This window comes from Nematocida homosporus (genome assembly GCF_024244095.1).
Source record: "Nematocida homosporus strain JUm1504 chromosome Unknown 4444, whole genome shotgun sequence".
Classification (NCBI taxonomy): Eukaryota; Fungi; Microsporidia; genus Nematocida; species Nematocida homosporus.
Window position 1 is genome coordinate 69,995 of NW_026250688.1, and position 20,299 is coordinate 90,293.

The 20,299-nt window shown below is 40.5% G+C and overlaps 5 protein-coding genes across 5 annotated transcripts; 1 reads left to right on the top strand and 4 right to left on the bottom strand.

The window, feature by feature from the left end:
• Window positions 1-441: 441 nt before the first annotated feature.
• Window positions 442-921, top strand: NEHOM01_0222 (uncharacterized protein; the record flags this gene model as incomplete). Its single annotated transcript, XM_051489100.1, has 1 exon — window positions 442-921. The coding sequence occupies one exon, from the start codon at window positions 442-444 to the stop codon at window positions 919-921; it is 480 nt and encodes a 159-aa protein (XP_051345060.1).
• NEHOM01_0223 (uncharacterized protein) lies at window positions 910-2,502 on the bottom strand (the record flags this gene model as incomplete). The annotated part of the gene is made up of 1 exon (XM_051489101.1): window positions 910-2,502. The coding sequence occupies one exon, from the start codon at window positions 2,500-2,502 to the stop codon at window positions 910-912; it is 1,593 nt and encodes a 530-aa protein (XP_051345061.1).
• A 495-nt stretch (window positions 2,503-2,997) lies between these two features.
• Window positions 2,998-6,753, bottom strand: NEHOM01_0224 (uncharacterized protein; the record flags this gene model as incomplete). Its single annotated transcript, XM_051489102.1, has 1 exon — window positions 2,998-6,753. One exon carries the CDS (start codon window positions 6,751-6,753, stop codon window positions 2,998-3,000), a length of 3,756 nt encoding a protein of 1,251 aa, XP_051345062.1.
• A 726-nt stretch (window positions 6,754-7,479) lies between these two features.
• NEHOM01_0225 (transformation/transcription domain-associated protein) lies at window positions 7,480-17,400 on the bottom strand (the record flags this gene model as incomplete). Its single annotated transcript, XM_051489103.1, has 1 exon — window positions 7,480-17,400. One exon carries the CDS (start codon window positions 17,398-17,400, stop codon window positions 7,480-7,482), a length of 9,921 nt encoding a protein of 3,306 aa, XP_051345063.1.
• A 567-nt stretch (window positions 17,401-17,967) lies between these two features.
• On the bottom strand, window positions 17,968-20,292 carry NEHOM01_0226 (uncharacterized protein; the record flags this gene model as incomplete). The annotated part of the gene is made up of 1 exon (XM_051489104.1): window positions 17,968-20,292. The coding sequence occupies one exon, from the start codon at window positions 20,290-20,292 to the stop codon at window positions 17,968-17,970; it is 2,325 nt and encodes a 774-aa protein (XP_051345064.1).
• Between the last annotated feature and the right edge of the window lie 7 nt (window positions 20,293-20,299).

Sequence of the window (20,299 nt, forward strand, 5' to 3'; positions counted from 1 at the left end):
TAGTACAACTTCAACCAATAAACCCATTCTAATACTAACCTAATACTAACAAATCAATAAACTAAACCTAATCTAACCACGTTCTTTATTGAGGTATCAACCATGATAGGTTATTTGGCAATGTTTCAACCAAGGTTCAAAACCAGCCAATCCCATCTTAATATCTTCTCCTCCACCTAATCCAATCCAATCCATCCACCTCTAATCCAACCCCACCTAGCCACAACCAACTCAATACTAGCCCAACTCATGATCGTCCAAACAGAAACCACAAGTCTATCACGGAAAAACAGATAACCCCAACTAGCATTAAAACATCCATTAACCTCTCTTTACACTCAGGATTCGTCTCAGTCGATGTGCATCGCGTCTCTTTATCCATCTACTCTTCTAAAACACAAGCAAGGCAGTCAAACTAAATGCACCCAGACTTTTCCCTTTATGATTATTGCACTGAGCGCCCATGAAGAGTTCGAAAGGACTATCTTCGGCTATGGATTTGTTAAGAAAAGAACAGTTCAAGCCGGGTCTCTTACGTCATATGCGTTTGATGGTAAAAGACTAGTGGCTTACACCGCAGAAAGAGTTCAAAACCGTCGACAGTACGTTTATTTCCAGCAGAATAACCAAGTGCACCGAGCCGAATTCGAGTCGGCCTGGATAGATGCATGCTTGCGAGAGAGATCGACCCAGCGAAGTTATCGAGTTCGGTTTACGTATATCTCCAACGGAACACTCCAGGGTCGGATTTTCTATCTGGAGTCGGCCAATGGAATCAAAATTATGAGTGCCGTTGAAGGAATAGACCATGCTAGTGAGATTTTTGAAGAAGTGCCTGTAGAGAAAGAAGGTCCGCCGGCCGGTATTAGTGCTGAGTCCTTCTTCGCCTATCTCTTTTTCAAATACACCTCACAGAAATAAATGGGACACACGGCCCAGAGTATCTAAGGCATCAGCTAAATTACTAATAAAGCTATCTGGCGTATCAGCGTATTTCTTGGCGGCGGCCTTAAATTTATCGGTAATTGATTCCAGCAATAGTTCGTTCTCTTTTATCTGAGTTTCCAACTTCAGCATCTTTTCTTGCTTGCCGGGGAAGTCATTACTGTCGAATACTTCGTTGATGCATTGTTTGATCATTAAAAGATGTTCATTAAGCGTTTTGATTTGAAAGGTTGATAGGGGTAGATAGGACTTGTATAGGGCCTTGAAGTCAATCTTATGGCGGAGAGAAAGAACGAGAAACTCTAGCAGACTATAGGAGCAAGCATCTGGGGTGGTTAGTGAGGCCGTGCAGCGCTGAAAGGCCGAGAGAGAGGACAGCATTAGAGCACGGGTTTCAATAGTGTTGGAAGAAGTAGCTGCATATTTCAAATTAATCGAGTTACCGAGTTTGAGAGATAGAACTAGTAGCTTTGGCAATTGGGTGTCGCCTTCTATCTTATCTAGTGAGGCTAGCATGTTGAGTGCGCTTTTCTTCAAAGCGTGGAGGGCCGGTATGCTCCAGAGATAGTATTTGGCCAGCAAAAACATGCCTCGAGTGCTTCCATCTGAGAGTAAGAGATAGAGCTGACTTTCAATGGGGGATAGGTCCTTGGTATTAGCGGCTAGGATCTTATTGCATTCGGCTTCGGGAGGGAATACACCTGCTATATTTGTGATCGCTTCCGGCTCCTCTATTTCTTGTTTGTCAGCCAGCCACTGCTTGATCTCCGTTCCCAGGGCAACCAGACTAACCTTTCGCTTCTCTAAGGCACCAAGTACAACTGAAAGTAAGAACTCCTGTCTTTCCGAGAGAATCCTGGTTTTAATGGTCCCAGATACGGCCGGAATAGTTTCAGAAGCGGGTTTGAATGGGGTGGACGGTTTCTTCTGAATTCGGGCTACGCAGAACTTCTTGATCAGCTCCTTTTCTAACTCGACCCATTCATACTCGGCAACAAAACGAGTGGTCTGATCGTAGATGGATCCTTTTGCACCAGGCGAAGCTGTCCAGTGTACTTTTGGGAAGAGTGTTTGAATAGTTGGGTCCCGCTTTTCTATCTTCTGAACCGCCGGTCTTACTTTAGTGCCGGGCGGGGGAGGGAGGTTCCTGCCTGGTCGATTGTTACGTAGCGGTGGCGAGGGAGGCACGAGGTTCTTGACTTCGACAGGAGCATCTTGAACTACCACGTCTAGAAAGATCTTCTTTGGAAGGGCAGCACCGGTGGCACCAAAGTCTTTTCGAAAGAACCGCGTAATGCCCACCGACAAGTTGTTCAGCTGAATAGTGTGCTTCTTGTTATCACTGCCATGAATAACAATTTCTAGAAGTGTTCCCATTTTGATATGACCTGTAAATACTAGCCAGTAGCGGCCATCGTTAACAACCGCCAACTTCTTTTGGTCAGTTAAGCTATGCTCGTCAAAGAGATATGTTTGGCCGTCCGATTGAATTTCGACAACCGGTGTTATATTTTCAGGCGGAGTGCCTACAACCACTTGCGTGACTATCTTTTGCATCCAACACGTCTCCTTGGCCCGAGATCCTCATATATCGCTGTCACAAAACCAACCAATGGACCAGAGTTAAGTTAGTGCTTAGTTAGGCAAGATAGAAACCTGTTTTGGGTTATGAATTGGATTGGGAGGGCAGACCTCCAATAAAACGACCAAAAGGACTGGACCATGAATCAAAACTAGTTTATTAGTTGGCATTGTATTGCCGGGCATAGGCAATCAAATAAATGATCAAGTGAGTATACTAAATTCCGGGTATCTTTGGATGGTTTTGGCCTACGAAAAAAGGTGCTATATTAGGCCATGGATCTGAGTAAGTTGAAGTAATCATAAGGATAAGACACTTTAAAGTGCTTGTTAGTATTGAAGAGATGAACTAGATTGAGATTCGGCGCAATCGCGGTGTGATTGCCAGGGCTAGCTAAGTTGTTTTGTGGCGCCTGCAGAAGAGCTGAGTTTGATAATCGTAAGATTGCAGACGACTTTAGCCTTGTGGCTTTATGAATGGCGTTTAGAATATGGTTTGTGCCGGCGAGAGTTAGATCGGCTATTTTGTTGGCGCAGAGTGTTTGAGTAGCTACTATCAGGGTTAATCGACCGGCGAGGTTGGTCTTCAAGACTTAGTTCCTTTAGTTTAGATTGACCATACTGCGGGCGTAGACTGACTTGGTCTGTTTGGGAGTCATAAGAAACTTGGTTAGAGTGGGGTGGTTGATTAGCCAAATCATGTGGTTGATTAGGTTGGGCGCATTGATTATTCGCATTAGGCTGTGGTTGTGCAGAAGAAGCATTCAGATTAGAAGGGGTTGTTTGGGTCGATTGAGATCGTTGGTTAGTCGAATTATAATTGTTTGATTGAGACGGTTGAGATCGTTGGCTATTCGAATTAGAGTAATTGCTTTGGGGTGGTTGAGATCGTTGGCTATTCGAATTAGAGCGGTTGTTTTGGGACGATTGAGATCGTTGGTTATTCGAATTAGAGCGATTGTTTTGGGATGATCGCGTGTTCGGTTTACGCTTGCTTTGCTCGTTGGGTATGAATGGCCAGTCACGCTTAGGATCTGCGTTAAGTTCGTTTGATTTAGATTGTTTAAGTGACAGGGCGTTTAGTGATGGTGTGTCTTCATCCTTGTCGTCGGGCTGAGGTGCAGATGGCGTTGATGCTATATCTTTCAACATTGCCGTAATACTTGAGGAATAGGTCATGGGGGGCGGGAGGATCTTTGTTTTAGTGGTAAAGCACACCCTCCAGTTTTCAATAGAATTCTTGAGATAGTCCTTTAACATCTCCACGGTGACCTTTTTGATCTCTTCCTCCAGGCGTGCGAATTTAGAGATATAATCGTTGGACCAATCTTGGAATATAGGGTTGAGGTAGTTCTCAGGCTGAACGCAGCATAGACGACGATTGAACTGAATTGTAAGCATTTGCAATGCTCGTTCTCTATCCATTTCAAATTGCTCCGAAGTAACAGTGAATAAGTCTTTATAAAACACACCCAACCATTTGACCTGCATTTGCCGCACCTTATCTTCATCCGACTTTTTGATATTGCTTATTCGGAAATACAGATAGACTTTATTGCTAGGACGAACCCAAAGGCCTACTCGTGTTGTTGTATTCTTAGGGAAGGGACCGCCTAACCACACTTTGTGAATGGTATGGCCTCTTGCCTTGATTATGCAAGCTATAGCAATATTCTTGAGATATGGGAATTTCCGTACGTTGTGAGCAAAGATAGCAGCATCTTTCGTTTCCTTCTGAACTTCCATGTACACTTCGTGTTGGCGCATCTTGACCTTAGAAGCATCGGCATCCACATTTGGAATACTATACTCTTGAAGCATATCTACCATTGCGTCAAACTCATTCCTAGTATTGTTGCCAAATGCCAGCATTGAAATGCAAAGGTCCTTAGAAGGGAAAGAGTAATTCAAGTCTGGGTTAACAACGCAATTACCATTCGCAATAACATCAAAGTCGTAATTTCCAATAGACTTAAACACCCCAAACTCTTCACATAGATTTGAAGAGGGCGTAGCAGTATGTTCGGCAATTATACCCCTCAAAGACTCTTTAAGTTGTTCCAAACTTATACCAGCATTAGCTATACTGAATTGGCATAACTGGCGCAAGAACAGGTCGATCATATGATGGATGAGAGTAGGAACACCAGAGAAAACAACTATAATCTGGCGCGGCCTATGGTAGATGTCTTTGATCTGGCATCGCGATAGGGTCAATTCGATCGTAAATGACGTGTTAAAGTGCTTACGGAAGAGTTCCATTAAGAGACGGATATGAACAAAGCTATCTAGATTTTTATCAAACTCTGGGGATTCTAAGATGATTTCAACTTGAGAAAGACTAGATATACAGCTGGTACTATAGACCAGGCAAGCCGTAACACCATTTTGCTCCTTCGTAAATGTCATTTGTTTCCGACCTTCCTTATACAGGTCGAGATGGATATACGGAACAACATTAATCGGTATGCTTCCAAGTTGGTTTGTAGTAGCTTTTTCCTCTCGTGAGACAGCGATATCAACTATTGAGTTCTGAGTTAGTGCGTCATTTGGAACCACGTCCTTGAGTTGGTCAATTGCAAGTTGAGATTGTGGAGTGAATTCAAGATCGCAGGTGTACGGGAGAACGGCATAAGAAATTGAGCAGTAGGGAATATCCAGATGCTTATAATTCGAAGGGAGTGGAGTAATAGTTTGGAACATAACGAGCCAACTCCACACCTGCACAACCATGCCCATTGTTCTCTTTAGGTCTTCTTGGGTGATATTATGTGGTTTCGACGAACAACCATTTAGAACTTCATACAAGGTGTACCAAGGATAACCAAAGGCAACTTTTTCAAGCAACTGGGCAGATGGGATATTTTCTTTGTTAACTGGTATGTCAATAATACGTGTCTTCTGAAACTCATAATAGTTATTAGCTGTACAATAACGAGCAGCTAACATGAACTTTTGATAGATTATATCACAAACTTTCTTAATTTGATCAACACTACTAACAATAGCTGAGAAGTAGGTCTCAATTCTCAAAACAGTAGCTGCTCGTTGCAATACAACCCGGCACTCTTGGTAAGACACCTGATAAGTGATAAGGTCATTATTTAAGCCAATCATTATATTACTGTGATTAAAGAGATTAGCTATATAGGCAAACATAGATTCAGTGCTAGTATAGAAAGAAGAGGGCAAGGGAATGTGGACCACAAGCTTTTCTGTTTCCATACTAACATTACTTTCCAGTCGGTAAAGCACAATCGTATTACTAGATATTGTCTCGTATAAGCCATGCCTCGTGTATGATATCAATGGATTCTTGGCCTTACCTTCAACCAAGTCATAGACGCACCAAGCCGCTGGACAAGCCGTCTTCCCAACCTCAAAAGGACCGGCAAAGTACTTCCTAGCCAACCTACCTAACTGATCAAGTCCATTATAACCAAACAATGTCAAGTGCATATTGTTAGTTTGGAAATACCGCTGCCAAAACGCCTCAAGATGCTTCAAAGGAACACTATCCTTAAGTCTAGTAGCATATTTGTCTTTTGGTCGATTGTATAATATCTCTTGAGAAGTTAGATGGTCCACCAGAACCTCCTCCTGATAAGGCATTCTTTTGACTGTATAGCCAAACTGTTTAAGCAATAGGTCCCGTTGAGCATCTATTTCTTCTGCAGTCCAGCCTTTAGCCCCAATGGAATGTTCCCTAAATAGTCGGACAAACTTATTTATGGCCAATTCAAACATACTTTCAGGCGCAACCAGTGTCATTACTGTTCTTTCGCGACGAATGGACACATTGAACCAGCCACCCAAACGTCTCATGAACCGGTCAATACAATACCTATATGATAAGAGACTATCTTTAGGCACATCAGAAGAAGCGAAGCTATGTTTTTGTATCACAGCTGCAATTAGATGGACTATCTCTGGAAATTCAGATGGGGCGTGAGCTATGCCTACACCAATAGCCAAGGAGAATCCAATGAATTTATGTTGGGCCGAAGATATCAAAACTGTTTTGAGCTTGTTGGCAAGTTTTATGTCCTTGTACTCAAACCTTGGTTTTACATTAGTATCTTCAGTCTCACCATCTGCAGCATTATTATTATCATGGGCCTTATTAGGATGACAATCTGTCTCAGAAGTCGCATTTAAACTATCTACTAGATAAGAAAGAACCACTAGGATACACAATACTGTTTTAAGCCTAATTTCGTATTTCATACAGGGGTAAATTAAATAATTTAGATTTTATAGATAAGCCAAAGAGTTTCTTTTGAATTTGATATTTAATATTTTGAATGGTTTAAGTTGAGTTAAGTTAATGTAATGCCTAATACTAACTCAATACTAACCCAATACGTACTCTAATAAAGATATTCCATGAGATAACTATAGTTGAGTTGAGATAGGGTGTTGTTATTAGATATACAAAGTTACTTTGGTTAAAAGAGTCTGTACTAAGTAGTAAGTAGTAAGTAGTGATTGTGTTGTGTTAGTATTGTGTTGGTGTAGGTTTAGTTTAGGTTTAGTATGGGTAGGGTCGCATTGGGTAGTGATCGTATTGGGTAGTGGTCGCATTAGGTAGTGGTCGTATGACAACATTACTTTAATATAACCAATTTACTTTTGCATATCTACACTAACTCTACACTAACTTTACACTAACTTAATATGACGTCATCTTATTCCAACTCAGCCGGATTTACTTAATAAAATGATACTACTTATCTCATGGAGTGTTTTTATTAGAATACGTATTAGTTAAGTATCATGTTGGGTTAGTTTAGTATTTTGTTGATATTACTAGTAGTAGTCGTATGACAGCATTACACTAACCAAATCAAATTCTTATCTTATCTCAACCAAATCAAATCACAACTTAACCAAATCAAAACCAAACCAAATCAAAACACAACTTAATCAAATCATAATAATACCCATTTATTCTTAGAGCCAGGGATGCCATTGTGGATCCATCATTGATAACCGCTCCGGAGCAGTAGCATTACCTACCAGCCGAATAATACCTTTAGCTGGAACATTCTCAGGCGTAGTTAACTCCTTAAGCTTACCCCTAGCAATTCGCATCGCCCGTACTGCTAGATCAGCTCCTACCTCCTCCCGAGCCAAGGCATCCATATACTTCATTAAATACTCCTTTTTAGATAACAACACCGCACAATGATACATTGTTGATAAAAATGGACCTTCCAAACCAGCCCGACCTATCAACCGTTGTAAATTAGGCGTCAACCTAAATGGAACTTCCTCTAAAGCCGCCTTCTCCGAAAAAGACGGATAAAAGTCCCCCGACATCACCGCCCCCGTCGCACAACCAATATGCATCCGAGCCGGCATACGCGCTCCAATCCCAAATAGATAAGCAACTAAACAATGTACGCCATGTGAAATCCCAAACCGTTTCCGGAAGTAAAAGAAGTCACTCGCTGACTCAAACCCATTCATAAAGGCATCTCCTAATAAATTATCACCAATCATTCCAGCACTATTAACAAACATACGTAATCGAGATTCAGCATCTAAAGGATCACTTTCAGATATTACACCACCCTGTCCAATACTCATCCGACACTCAAATAAGAACTCCTGCACTCGACCTGAACCCATTGCCCCATCTAAAACCTCAGCTAAAGATACGGATCTTTCCTCTTCCAGAATTACTCTTGTCTGATGGTTTAAAGAGATAATCTTACGTAAAGCTGCTCGACCTCCTCTACTACGTACTTCTACTGACCTTTCTAAACTAGCATTTACTAGAGCTAAGGCCTGAATAAATCTTTCTTCTCGTCTAACACTCTTCCCTGACGGCATCTGTAAGGCTATCCGGTAAATTTCACCCGAAGCTACTCTAATTCCTAGTCGTCGTAAACTTATTCCTGCTCTTCTCTCTATCTTAATCTCCGGTTCAAATCTAGATATTTTAGCCATAGTCCTAGCCCGATCAGTTACATCAATATACTGGCCAAACATTTCTATATCTTCAGCTCTTTGATCAAAATCTATCATTCGTCGTGAAATCGTCTCTAAACTAATCCGTCGTGGCATAGCTCCTAAAACCCTTTCTAAAGCCCCCTGCCACCGCAAGAGAATCTGAGCAATCTCCCAAAGAGGAATGCGATTATTATTAGTACTACTGCTAATATTACCCTTGTCAATATTGGTACCCTGTCGAGATAAGGCTGCGGCAAAATCTGTATCAAAACTTCGCTTATACTTACTGGCTAATGATGACATTCCTATCATTTCTGATATCTTTTTCAAAGCTAAAGATAAGGATCCTTCTTCGGTATCTTCCTTGCCAAATAGTTGTTGTAAGGCTTCCGAAAGCAAAGCACAAATCAACCGGTAAAACTCTTCTTCAGCTGAAGATCTTAGTCTTAAGGCTAAACATTCAACTATCCCTTCAATATTAATACACATTAAAGTAAACCCTGTCTTTAAAAACGTCCATAAATCAGCAATTGGTCCTTCGCCTATCCCTCTTTTCCGTTCATCTTCCAGGGCATTACGGACTGGGAAGTAAACAGCCTGAGGATAAGCTTTAGCTACCCGAGAAAGGGCTGAAACGGCCATTAAAGAGCCAGTTCGAGATAAAACAGCTACCATCTGTAGTACAAAAGGAACAAAACACCAAACATCTACTTCCCCGACAGCATTTTCAAAGACTTTCTCTGTTTCCGGTGCTGCTCCACCATCCATAAGGGCAACTACTGAGATAAGAGCTTTACGGGCAATAGGACCTGGAGAAATAGCTGCTGCTTGCATAAAGGCATTAACTGCATTGGTTTTGTTCGTCTCCTGAGAAAGAACACCCCATCTGTACCAGACTTTAGCATTAGCCGGATGGACTTGGGCCGCCTGGGCATAGACTTTAGCGGCATCTTCAGTACTCCCACGCTTCTCCAGGAGTTGGCCACGTAATAAGAAGACTCCACTCTTCTGGGCAGCTGAGAAGTAGTTTAAGTTAGTCATACCTAGTAAATCTATTCCAGCGGCTGCTTCATCCATAGCCATATAACACTTAGCATGTTCTTCTAACTTCATGTAGGCATCTGAGATCTCAATATTAGGCAGAGTATAGATACTTTCTAGGTTAGTAAGAGCAGCTGGATAGGCGGAACGTTTACGTAGAGCCCGGGAGAAGAGATTAAGAATATGAGCAGTTTCATGGTATCCTCTGTACTGCAAAGACTTCTCTTTAGCCCGGGCATTACCTAAAGAAGCAAAGACATGAGTACGCCAACGGACTAGTGAAGCCCAAGCGGATAAAGGTGCCCAACCCAAAGGAACTCTTTCTTTCCAGACTAGTAGAATACCTGTTAAGTCCCGGCGTAAATCTTCTGATTCATTAAGTTGCCAAGACTCGTTCATCTCAACGACTAACTGGAACTTACGTACGGCTGATAACTGCCGCGGGGAAAGAGGAGGAAATCTTGATATTTCATCTAAAGTAGCTGTAACAATATGGTAGAGATGTTCTTCTGTCTCTTTAGTCTTTTCAGTGACGACAAAGAGTTCATAGAAAGTACGTTCTGGGGTAGGTAAATCATCTAAGGCAGAACGGAAAGCTAATTTATCGGACTCAATAGAGAAATCAGTAGTAAACCATTTGGCTTTGGCCGTTAGACTTTTGTTTTTTGTAGCTAGACCTATCTCAGATAAGAGATCCCATTGTTGTAAATGAGCGGCACAATCGATCCATTGTTCTTCCCAGATACGGTACTCTTCTTCATTAAAGAGAAGAATACCTGATTGGGCTTTAGCTTGGATCTCTTCGTATTCAGTTTGGGCGGCACGAAGTTGTCCTAGTTGTTGGAGGAGAAGAGCTTTAACTGTTTCGGGGTAGAGGGCTGAGACACGTAATTGGGCCAGAAGAAGGTCTCTTTCTTCTAGTTCATGGAAGATAGAAGCAGTTTCAGGTCGGCCTTCAAGAACATCAGCGGCTGCAGTCCAGGCACCGGTTGCTTTAGCGGCCTGGAAGAGTTGGCATTCAGTTGGTTTAGACTGGCAGAGAAGACGTAAGCCAAGAATAATAGGTTCAGCAGCTAAGGCAAGTCTAGGTGTACCAGCAGCAGCTAAACGGACAAGCATACTTTCAGCCCGAGTATGTACGGCTGTTTTAGTCTTATCAGGAAGGAAGGGAAGAATAGCAGATAAGATTTGGCGTAAGAAAAGAGCAGAAGAAGAATCAGAAGTATAAAGAAGAGTAGCTACAGCACTTTTTAGAGTACGTTTAGATAAGTTAGTTTGTTTTTGAAGTAAAGTAACTAGAGGACTAAGAATAAGAGTTATTTCAGTAGAATTACGACTAGTAAATTGATTAGATAAGTTTTTGGTTACGTTATTAGATAGATTTGGGTTGGTAGATAGGCTTGGGTTATTAGTAGATATCGTATTACTAGATAGATTAGTAGATAGACTTACGTTATTAGATAGACTTACGTTATTAGATAGGCTTAAGTTGTTACTAGATTGGCTTACGTTATTAGATAGGTTTACGTTATTAGATATCGTATTAGTAGATAGATTTGCGTTATTAGATAAGATAGCTGAAGTAGCTGGAGTGGAGTGGGAACTGAGGCGTAAACCGTCCTGGGACCAGAACTGACTAACGGCTAGACCTTGAATTTGAGCTAGAGCTAATAACATACGGGTAAAAGCAGGTACCCAACGACCTTCTGGGAATAATTCCCATTCAAAAGCACAAAGATAAAGTAAACGTTCACCTGGATGGCCTGAAACTCCTTCATCAAATAATCTAAAGAAATCAGATCTAATCTTATCTGAACTAGAGGATAAACCGCGTACGAATAATGGTTGAAATCCACTTGATACTTCTGTTCGACCAACTGCTTCTGCATAGACTGAATGGACTAGTCCTAATCTTATCTCTTGTACTTCTTCTGCTGTCATAGCTAGTAGTAAAGTTTGCTTCATAGCTGGTGTTACTGAGGTACTTTGGACTACAGCTACTACACATTCGGCTGTTTCTGGATGTCGGAAGAGAATAGGATGTCTAGATAACATTTGGGCTAGTAATGGTAAAGTACTGGGAATAGAGATAGCTAGTTTTAAAGTCTGAGGTAGAATATCAGCTAAGGCATCAGCATTCTCTGATTTAAGAGCTTCCTCTAGAACAAGTAAAGCCTTCTCAACTGCTGCTTCTGTACCTATTAGAGCAGCGGCAGCGACAACCACACGAGGTGGAGCTGACTTCTCAGAAAGACCTTTGAATAACTCAGTTAGAATAGTAGGATCAGCTGCAGATATGTAAGGTAGAACCTTTTCCATCTCTGGAAGTCTATCTTCCCCTGTAAAACAAGCTCTTAAGGCCGGTCTTAGGGCTTCAGCTAAACCTGGAGATGTTGGGGCTACTGCCATGTAAAGAGAAGCCACAGCCGGTGGATGGACTAGTTCTGGACTTATTTCAATCCGTTGTGGGTCAAAAGGTAAAGATTCAATTGATTCTACCGGTAAATCACTCGATCGGGCATGAATAAAGAAAGATACATAAGCCGAAGCTAAAGCAGATACGGCTGGAGATGAAACTGACCCGGCTTTATACCAGGCAATCACTGCCCGCAACAAAAGAATAGCCGTCTTAGTACTACCAGAAGCAAACAGTTGCAGAGCAGCCCCACAAACACCCGGTTCTATCCCAGAATGGACAAAGAGAAGAGGAGCCCGGGCAAAGACAGGAAACAGAATGTAAAGATGGGTTTTGTAAAGGGTTTCATCCTCTAAGGCTGCCGTAATACTCTGCATAAAGGGTAGAACTCCTTTCTTTTCCAGTAGAGCTACTATCCCTCGAACAGCTGCTTCTGTATACTCTGGATGTGCAGTAATAAGCAAGAGGAACGTATCTGGATCCGGATCAGGTTCATGAGTAAGAAGATAAGCCGTTATTTTAACTGCATCAGCCGGTTCCATTTCTGGAGTAGCTAAAGCCTGACGTAAGAAACTAAGCAGTTCAGAAGAAGGATTAACTTCTTCCTCAATAATAATACTAGCTACTAAATTAATCCAAATTCCAGATCCAGATCTACATAAAATTTCCTTATTAGGTAATGTTTTTGAAAATGTTTTAAGTAATCTTTTTTGCACATTAACTGATAAGGAAAAGATCTCTCCATTTTGAACTAATTCTTTGAAAAACAAGATAGACTTAAAACTACTCATACTCTCCGGAATAATAGGAGCTGATCTTTCCTCTTCCGCTCCATAAAACAAAGCTAAACCAGCCGCTGAACTAGTCGCCCACTGCTTAACTACCCGGCCAAAACTACTATCTCCTATCCCATCTTGCCATAAACCTAAAACTCTCTCTACTTCCACTCGACTCGGCTGACCACCCGCCGCACTAAAGGCCACATACTGCCGCCAAGAAGATTTACTAGATAAGATAAAAGAAGCACTATCTCTAACTACCTGACTAGCCTCTAAGACTAAAACCAGTACAAAATAAGCCGTATCATCATCTAAAGCCATCCGGAAAAGAGCCACCGCCGTACTAGGTCTAGTTTCAGCAAAGACTCGGAAACCCCGACTAATCTCACGACTTTGACCGTTTTTAAACAACTTAACATAAAGATCAGCCGCTGTACTGATAAACTCATCTTCATCAGAAAGATCAGTACGAGCTAACATTTCAAAAACTGCATCAATACATTCCGGCGTACTTACTTCTCCCCCCGCAGCTAACATATCCAGTAGACTAGTAGCTAAACCGGGTTTAAAGATAGGAACATCTAAAGCTTGTAAATGAGCTAGACCTAAAATAATCTGGGGAGTAGCTTTCTTCTGACTAAAAGCATTAATAACCGGCATAAGCCAAGTCTGTAAAATATCAGCAGGAGTTTCTCTCCCTTGGATGTGCATTTGTCTTAAACCATCCCGGCAAATATCAACTACTTCAACTTCCCTTGAGAAAAGACCTTTGATAAGAACTTGTGATATCTTAGCTAAATGAGAAGATCCGTTAAAATCAGGAGCAATTGCTGCAGCTACAAAAAGACGAACAGCTGCTACTCGTAACTCTAAACTAGAATGAGGAGAAGCAACAATCCTAAAGGCTTCACCAATAAATCGTTCAATTCGTTCATCTGTTTCGACTAAAGGTGGTCGTAAACCAAATAAGAAAGTCATTACATCCATATTACCTATCTGTACACCAGTAGCTAAAGCTCTTAATGGCTTACTTAGTACTTGAGCTAGTAACTTATCCTTAAAAGGTTGCAGAAAAGTAGTGACGTCAGAACCGTACAGTTCAGCACAGTAATTAAGACTTTCCCGGCAAATATGTCTAACTCGGGCTTGGGGATGATTAAGTTCCTGGGCAAAGCAAAGAATGAGTTGAGAAAAGTGTTCAGTTTGAGCTGGTTCTACTTCAGTAGCTGGATCATGGGCTGTTCTGATAATATGATAGATAGTTTCACGAACAGATTCAGCTGGACTCTGTCGATGGGCTAGTAAAGAAGCAAATAAAGCATTAACAATCCTGACTTCTTGAAAAAGAAGCCAAGTCCGACCTATCTCTAAAGAAGTAGACATAAAAACAAGACCTCTTAAACCAGCTAATTTCTGACGATCAGAATGGGCATAACAAGCAGTACAGAAAGCATGAAGAATATTATAGAAGAGAGTCATTTGGGATGCTTTCTCTTTAGAACCACAAAGACGGTAGACTACTTCGTACATTTTAGATAGGACAGATTGGGCTATATGTTCAGTTGTATCATTACCAAAGGCTAAAACAAGTTCATCAATGAGAACAGAAGTATCACCACGAATTCTGTGCTGGAAAGCTTCGTAGTTAACTAGTTCTAAGACTTTTACAACGGCTAAAAAGGTATAGATACTATCAAGTAGTTCATGAGCAGCAGTAGCTGATTCAGATTGGCTTAAATTGATATTACAATGAGGTAGGTTGTTGTTAGTAGATAAGGTAGATAGGGGTGGGTTGTTAGATAGATTGTTGTTGTTGTTAGATAAAGATGGGTTAGATTGAGATAAGTTGTTAGATAAGGTAGATTGGGATAAGTTGTTGTTGTTGTTAGATTGAGATAAGTTGTTAGATACGGTAGATTGAGATAAGTTGTTAGGTGAGATAGTAGTAGATTGAGATAAGTTAGATTGAGATAAGTTGTTGTTAGATGAGATAGTAGTAGATACGCCATTAGATACGTTATTAGATTGAGATAATTGAGATAATTGAGATAAGTTGCTAGTAGTAGATAAACTATTAACCAACCCCATGCTAACCCAGTCATTGCGCTGGTCTTTGGACTCGGGACTTGTGGCAGCGGCACAGATAAAGAGAGAAGCAGCTAGTTTAGCAGGTATTTCCATATCGGCATCCGGTTCTTCTGGTAAGACTTGTTGTAATGGTAGAACTTCATTAGCAGCTGCTTCGGCATGAAGATCTTCAAAATCAGAGACATGAACTCTTTGTAAAGCTACTAGCCAGCCACTTAACGTATCTTCAGATACTTCTGACCAGGCAAAGAACGTAGCAAAGAAATGAGTAGCTAAACTAACGGCAGCTTCCTTAGCCATTAAAGAATCACTAGTTAAGACTTGAGCGGCTGTAGATAGTAAATTATCAGCTGGCAGAGTAAAAGTATCCGTTCGACCGGTAATTCTCAGTCTTAAGTAGGCTGAAGTAGTTAACTTACCGGCTTCGGGGGCTGGTGCTCCCGAAGCTTTCCCAGCTAACTTACCCAGTAGTTTAATAGCCATGACTGAACTCTCATCCCGATGGACTAAATCTACTAAGGCGGCAAATAAAGCATCTAAACTATCCCCAAGATAAGCCATTAAAAACTCAGCCGAAAGATTATCTACACAAGTTTCTAAGGTTTCCATCGCTAGATTAGATAGATTGTTTTGCATTTTTAAAGCTCGGACTAATGGTCCTGATAATTGTCCTAGAAAAGGAAGTAAAACTGATATCTTAACCGGTACAGTTAAGGCTAATTCAACACTTTCTGATCTTTCTGGATAAATTCTAGCTATCTCTTCAATTTTAGATAAGAATCCAGGTAAACCTAAAGCCATTTCCTTATGTAAAGCATCTAATTTCTCCCTACTAGCCGCTCGGAAAAGATCTCTTACTATCTCTAACGTATAAATAAGTCTTAATTCAGTTGTTAAACACCGATTGAATATCCTTTGTAAATTAGTAGCTATAACACTCTCTATCTCAGCCGTATGAACTGCTAAGGAAGCAAAAACCTCTCTAAACCCAGCTGTAATAAACTCCCGATCCTTATACTCATGAACACGTAAGAGAAGTTCATCAAGTAAAACAGCTGCAAACTTACGAGCTACCCCGGCATAAGCTAAAAACTGCCGCCAAATAGAGAACATGTTCTTGTTCTCACGAGTCAGTTTAAAAAGAATAGATACGTTATCTACTAAAACCCGTTGGAATAAACCAGCATCAAGATAAAAGAAAATCAAAAGAAACTCACAAACTAAGATAATATCCGATCGTTTTTCCAGATCAAAACCAGCTGAGGCAAACATAATAAAAGCTTCTCCTAAAGATCTTGATAAGTCTTCTACTTCCATCGGTGTAAAACACTTCAAAGAAAAGACTATCGCATTAGAAGGTACACTCTGAAACAAGGAAAAGTAGTGCATCGTATTCTTCATCCCCCTAATTATAGATCTTAAAACACTTTTTGTCTCTTCCGATACGCCTAAAGATGCATATCTACGAAAAGCCGTTGAAAAAGATAGATAATTCATCCTAATAAAGAACCCTTTCTCACCTATACTTACATTATCACCAATAATAGTATCATTAATCTGGACTAAAACATTAGCACATAACTTACAAAGCGTATGATCATTAGATTCAGCTAAAAGTCTAGCTGCTTCCCGACATAGACTTAAAGATAAGTGCCGATGCGTTGTATCTCTAAAAACAATCAAAAACTCAGTAGATAAGGTTAACCCTAGTAATTTCAAAACCGGATTCTTAGGTCGTAACAGAATCCCTTCCTTTAAGATAACCTCAGAATAAGCAGCAAAGACTTTCTTCTTCTCTGATTTAAGTAAACTTAGTTGATGATAGATATCTTTTTTGATACCAACGGCTTCATCAGGACAAGCACCTAGTAAAAAGATAGTAAGTTCTGGAACAAATTGCGCTAGATTTTGTATCTCAGCTACTTCTGATTTACTAAGGGCCATAAATAAAGAAGATATCTGTGTTTGGGTTGTTAAACACTGTAACTTAATACTCTCATTGATTAAAAAGACAGGAGCAGCTACTGAGGCTTGCATAAAGAATAAAGAGAAGGCTCTTAAGGTATGAAGGAGAGGAATACAATGAGGAATTAAGTCATCTCGATTACTTTGAGTCAGTAGAAGGAGAAGAACGACTGGTTCAGAGGAAAGAAGAACTGCTCTTCTAGTTTCATTGGGTTGAGCTTGGGAGGAAAGACCTGAATTAAGTCTTTGGAAGAAGCGATGGATAGCACTGACTGTCCTTTCGACTAGACTACTACTGAACTTAACCTTCTTAGCTACTTCAATTAAGACACGAGAACCTAAAGAGACACTGGCTAAGGATCCTGTATCTATGGCTTGAATGACTTTTTCAATGAGAGAAGGAGGAAGAAGGGCATATCTAGCTCTGATAAGGATAGCTAGGGCATATTGATGGATTTGTGTATCTGAATGGGTTAGGGCTTGTTCAACGAGGGGTAGAATTTCTGTGGTGATATTTTGACTAGTTTGAATGAATTCTAAGAACTCTTCGGTAGTTCTTTTGCGATGAAGTAACTCAATTCGCTTAGTTAGGCTTAAATCTTGGTTGTTTATGTCTTTCAACTTCATGCTTCTACTTAAAATAAAAAAATATAAGGATTGGGTTAGATTAGATTAGATTAGGCTTGTTTTGAGTTGAGTTGGTTTAGGTGGAGTGGAGTGGAGTTAGGTTTAGGTGGGGTTGAGTGGGGTGGAGTTTAGTATGGTATTAAGTTGAGATAGTAGTAAATTGAGATAAGTTTAGTTTTGGTTTAGTATTGTATTAAGATAGTACTAAGTTTTGTATTAAGATAGTATTAAGATAGTATTGAGATAGTATTAAATTAAGATAGTGTTAAGATAAGTCTAGTTTAGTATTAAGTTAAGATAGTATGAAGTTGAGGTAGTATTAAATTAAGGTGGTATTGTATTGAGATAGTATTAAGTTAAGATAAGTTTAGTTTTGTATTAAGATAGTATTAAGACAAGTTTAGTTTTGATTTAGTATTGTATTAAGATAGTACTAAGTTTTGTATTAAGATAAGATAGTATTAGATAAGATAGTATGAAGATAGTATGAAGTTGAGGTAGTATGAAGATAGTATTAAATTAAGGTGGTATTTGAATGATGAAAGTAGTCAGGGTGTTTTGTTTGAATTAGGTTCGGTTGTAGTAGAAATAGAATAGAGTGTGGTTGGGAGATGCTGTGATCTTATTTGTGCCTTGGGAGCCATTGATGGTGAATTGGTTGGGTAATAAAAGGGATGGGTTGGTGGGGTTGGTGGGGTTGGTGGGGTTTAGGATTTGGACTTGGGTTGCTTGGGAGAAACGGTAGTGGGAGAAGAGCCAGCAGATGAGATACTCATCGACATTGTCTAGGGTTAGGTTGGTTATGGTTAGGGTTTCCTTGGCGGTGGTGGAGTTTTGGGTGGCGGTGGTGATGGAATTGAAATAGGGACTTTTGGCTGGTCGGTTGCGGATATTGGTGAGGATAAGTTGGTCGGTATGGAGATTGCAGAATAACTTTAGAAGTTCGATGCATTTTGTAATCATGCCTTTCTTGGGTTCGTCTGAGCCTTTAATATGGATGGTCGTATACTTTATGTTTGGGCAGAATTGCCCGTGTTTCTGTCGATGGTTGATTAGATCGTTGAGAGATAAGTGGATTGAATCTAGTCGGATGGTGATGGGGGTTTGAATCTTGTACTTTTCTCGGTTGGGGTCGTCGGGGTGGCATTCAGTAGACTGGTTGGGATCGCCGAGATGGTATTCAGTGGTCTTGTTGGGATCGTTGGGATCGTTGGGATCATTGGGGTTTTGAGTGGAGGTGATATTATGTTGGTATTTGCAAAAGAACTTAATGGTGTCCCGTATGTCGGTTCGGTTGGGGCTGTAGTGGAATTGGATTTCCTTGACTGCAATACCGAGATTGGCTAGGCGCTTTTGGGTGCATTCTTGTATGAAGTATTGGCGGTTGTAGCAGGGCATGTTTGTGGCAATGTTGAAAATGATTAGGTTGGCGGTAACCAGGTCTTGATCTGGGCATGTTATTGTTTCGGCCTCTGTTATTGTGGTCATCACACTGGGAGTTATATCAAGGCCTAGGAGAGTATGGACATCTATTCGTGACCTCGTTCTACTGGCTAGATGCTTAAGTTCTTCCCAACTTATCTGGAGAATTAATTTGGGGTGCTTGTTGATGGCATTGGCGAGTCCTTCTATTGTTACTTTCATGCCTTGGGGTGTTTGAACTATGATTTGGGCACATGTGAATTGGGGGGTTTGGAGAGCGGTTAGGTTTAGGTTGGTCTGTAAAGATAAAGTATCAACAATGAGGGTGTAGTTATTGGTCAGGGGTAAACGATTAAGAAGATGTGTGTCGTTGTAAGTGTGACCTATAAAACGGACACTGGAAAATGTTCGTGCTAAAACAACTCGACTTTCGATTAGGGCTTGGAGTGAACTATTTGTTATGCTTGAAAATAGAAGTTGGCATGGGGTGCTGTAATCTGAATGGGGTAATCTTGGTGGTGCTATGTTAATTTTGTCTGGATTGGTATTTGGAATTGTTGGACTAGTATAGTTAGTTGGTTTGGTGAAATCTGAGGAATATTCTATGATGACGTTTAAAGTTCTACAATCAAATAGAGTAATCAGATAGGATAGAAGTTGCATTTTCAATGCAGAGTAGCTTGGGTTGGTAGCATAATAACCAATATAAGCTGCCTGAGCTTTGAAGATGGCGATTGTTTGTACTTGGTTTAAGATATTGGAGATTGTTGTTGCGTCTACATCCATAGGCCAGTTATAGTGAACATTGTCACTACTTGTTTCTACTACATACTTTAGAGGTTTGTTTTGCTGGACTGGTGCTGAGTTGGGATTAGAATCGGACTCTGGTGTTTGTGTTTCTGCTTGCTTGGGAATATAGTATCTAACTTTCAGATTGCAAGGTGATTCAGTAAGTGCAAAGCCTATATCAGTCAACATTAGATGCATCTCTATTGGTGTGGGTAATACTCCTTGCCGTGGTATACGGTACCTCATATATGTACTTATTTCACTATCTCTTGCCTCATTATCTATTACTTCATTATCTCTTACTACACTATCTCTTACTACACTATCTCTTACTACACTATCTCTTACTACAATATCTCTTACTACAATATCTCTTATTCCATTAACCCAACTCAATAAAACTAACAAGACATACAACCCCATTGTAAGTTGCCGGCTCATGGCTTCCCAGTACTTAAATCGGACTATGTTAGTGGCCCTTGTAGCAGTGGTCATAATACTATCTTGTCGGTTCAAAATAACTCTTGGGTTACTGGAATGGTCTAATACTAGCTTTGGGTCTCTTCTTGGGTTACTATAAGGCCCATTAGTCAAGATATACTCCAATAAAGGAATTCCTTGGCGTGTGCACTGGCGGGTTTTACTAGACAAATAGTATTGTAAACAAGAATGTGAATTCATGGCAAAA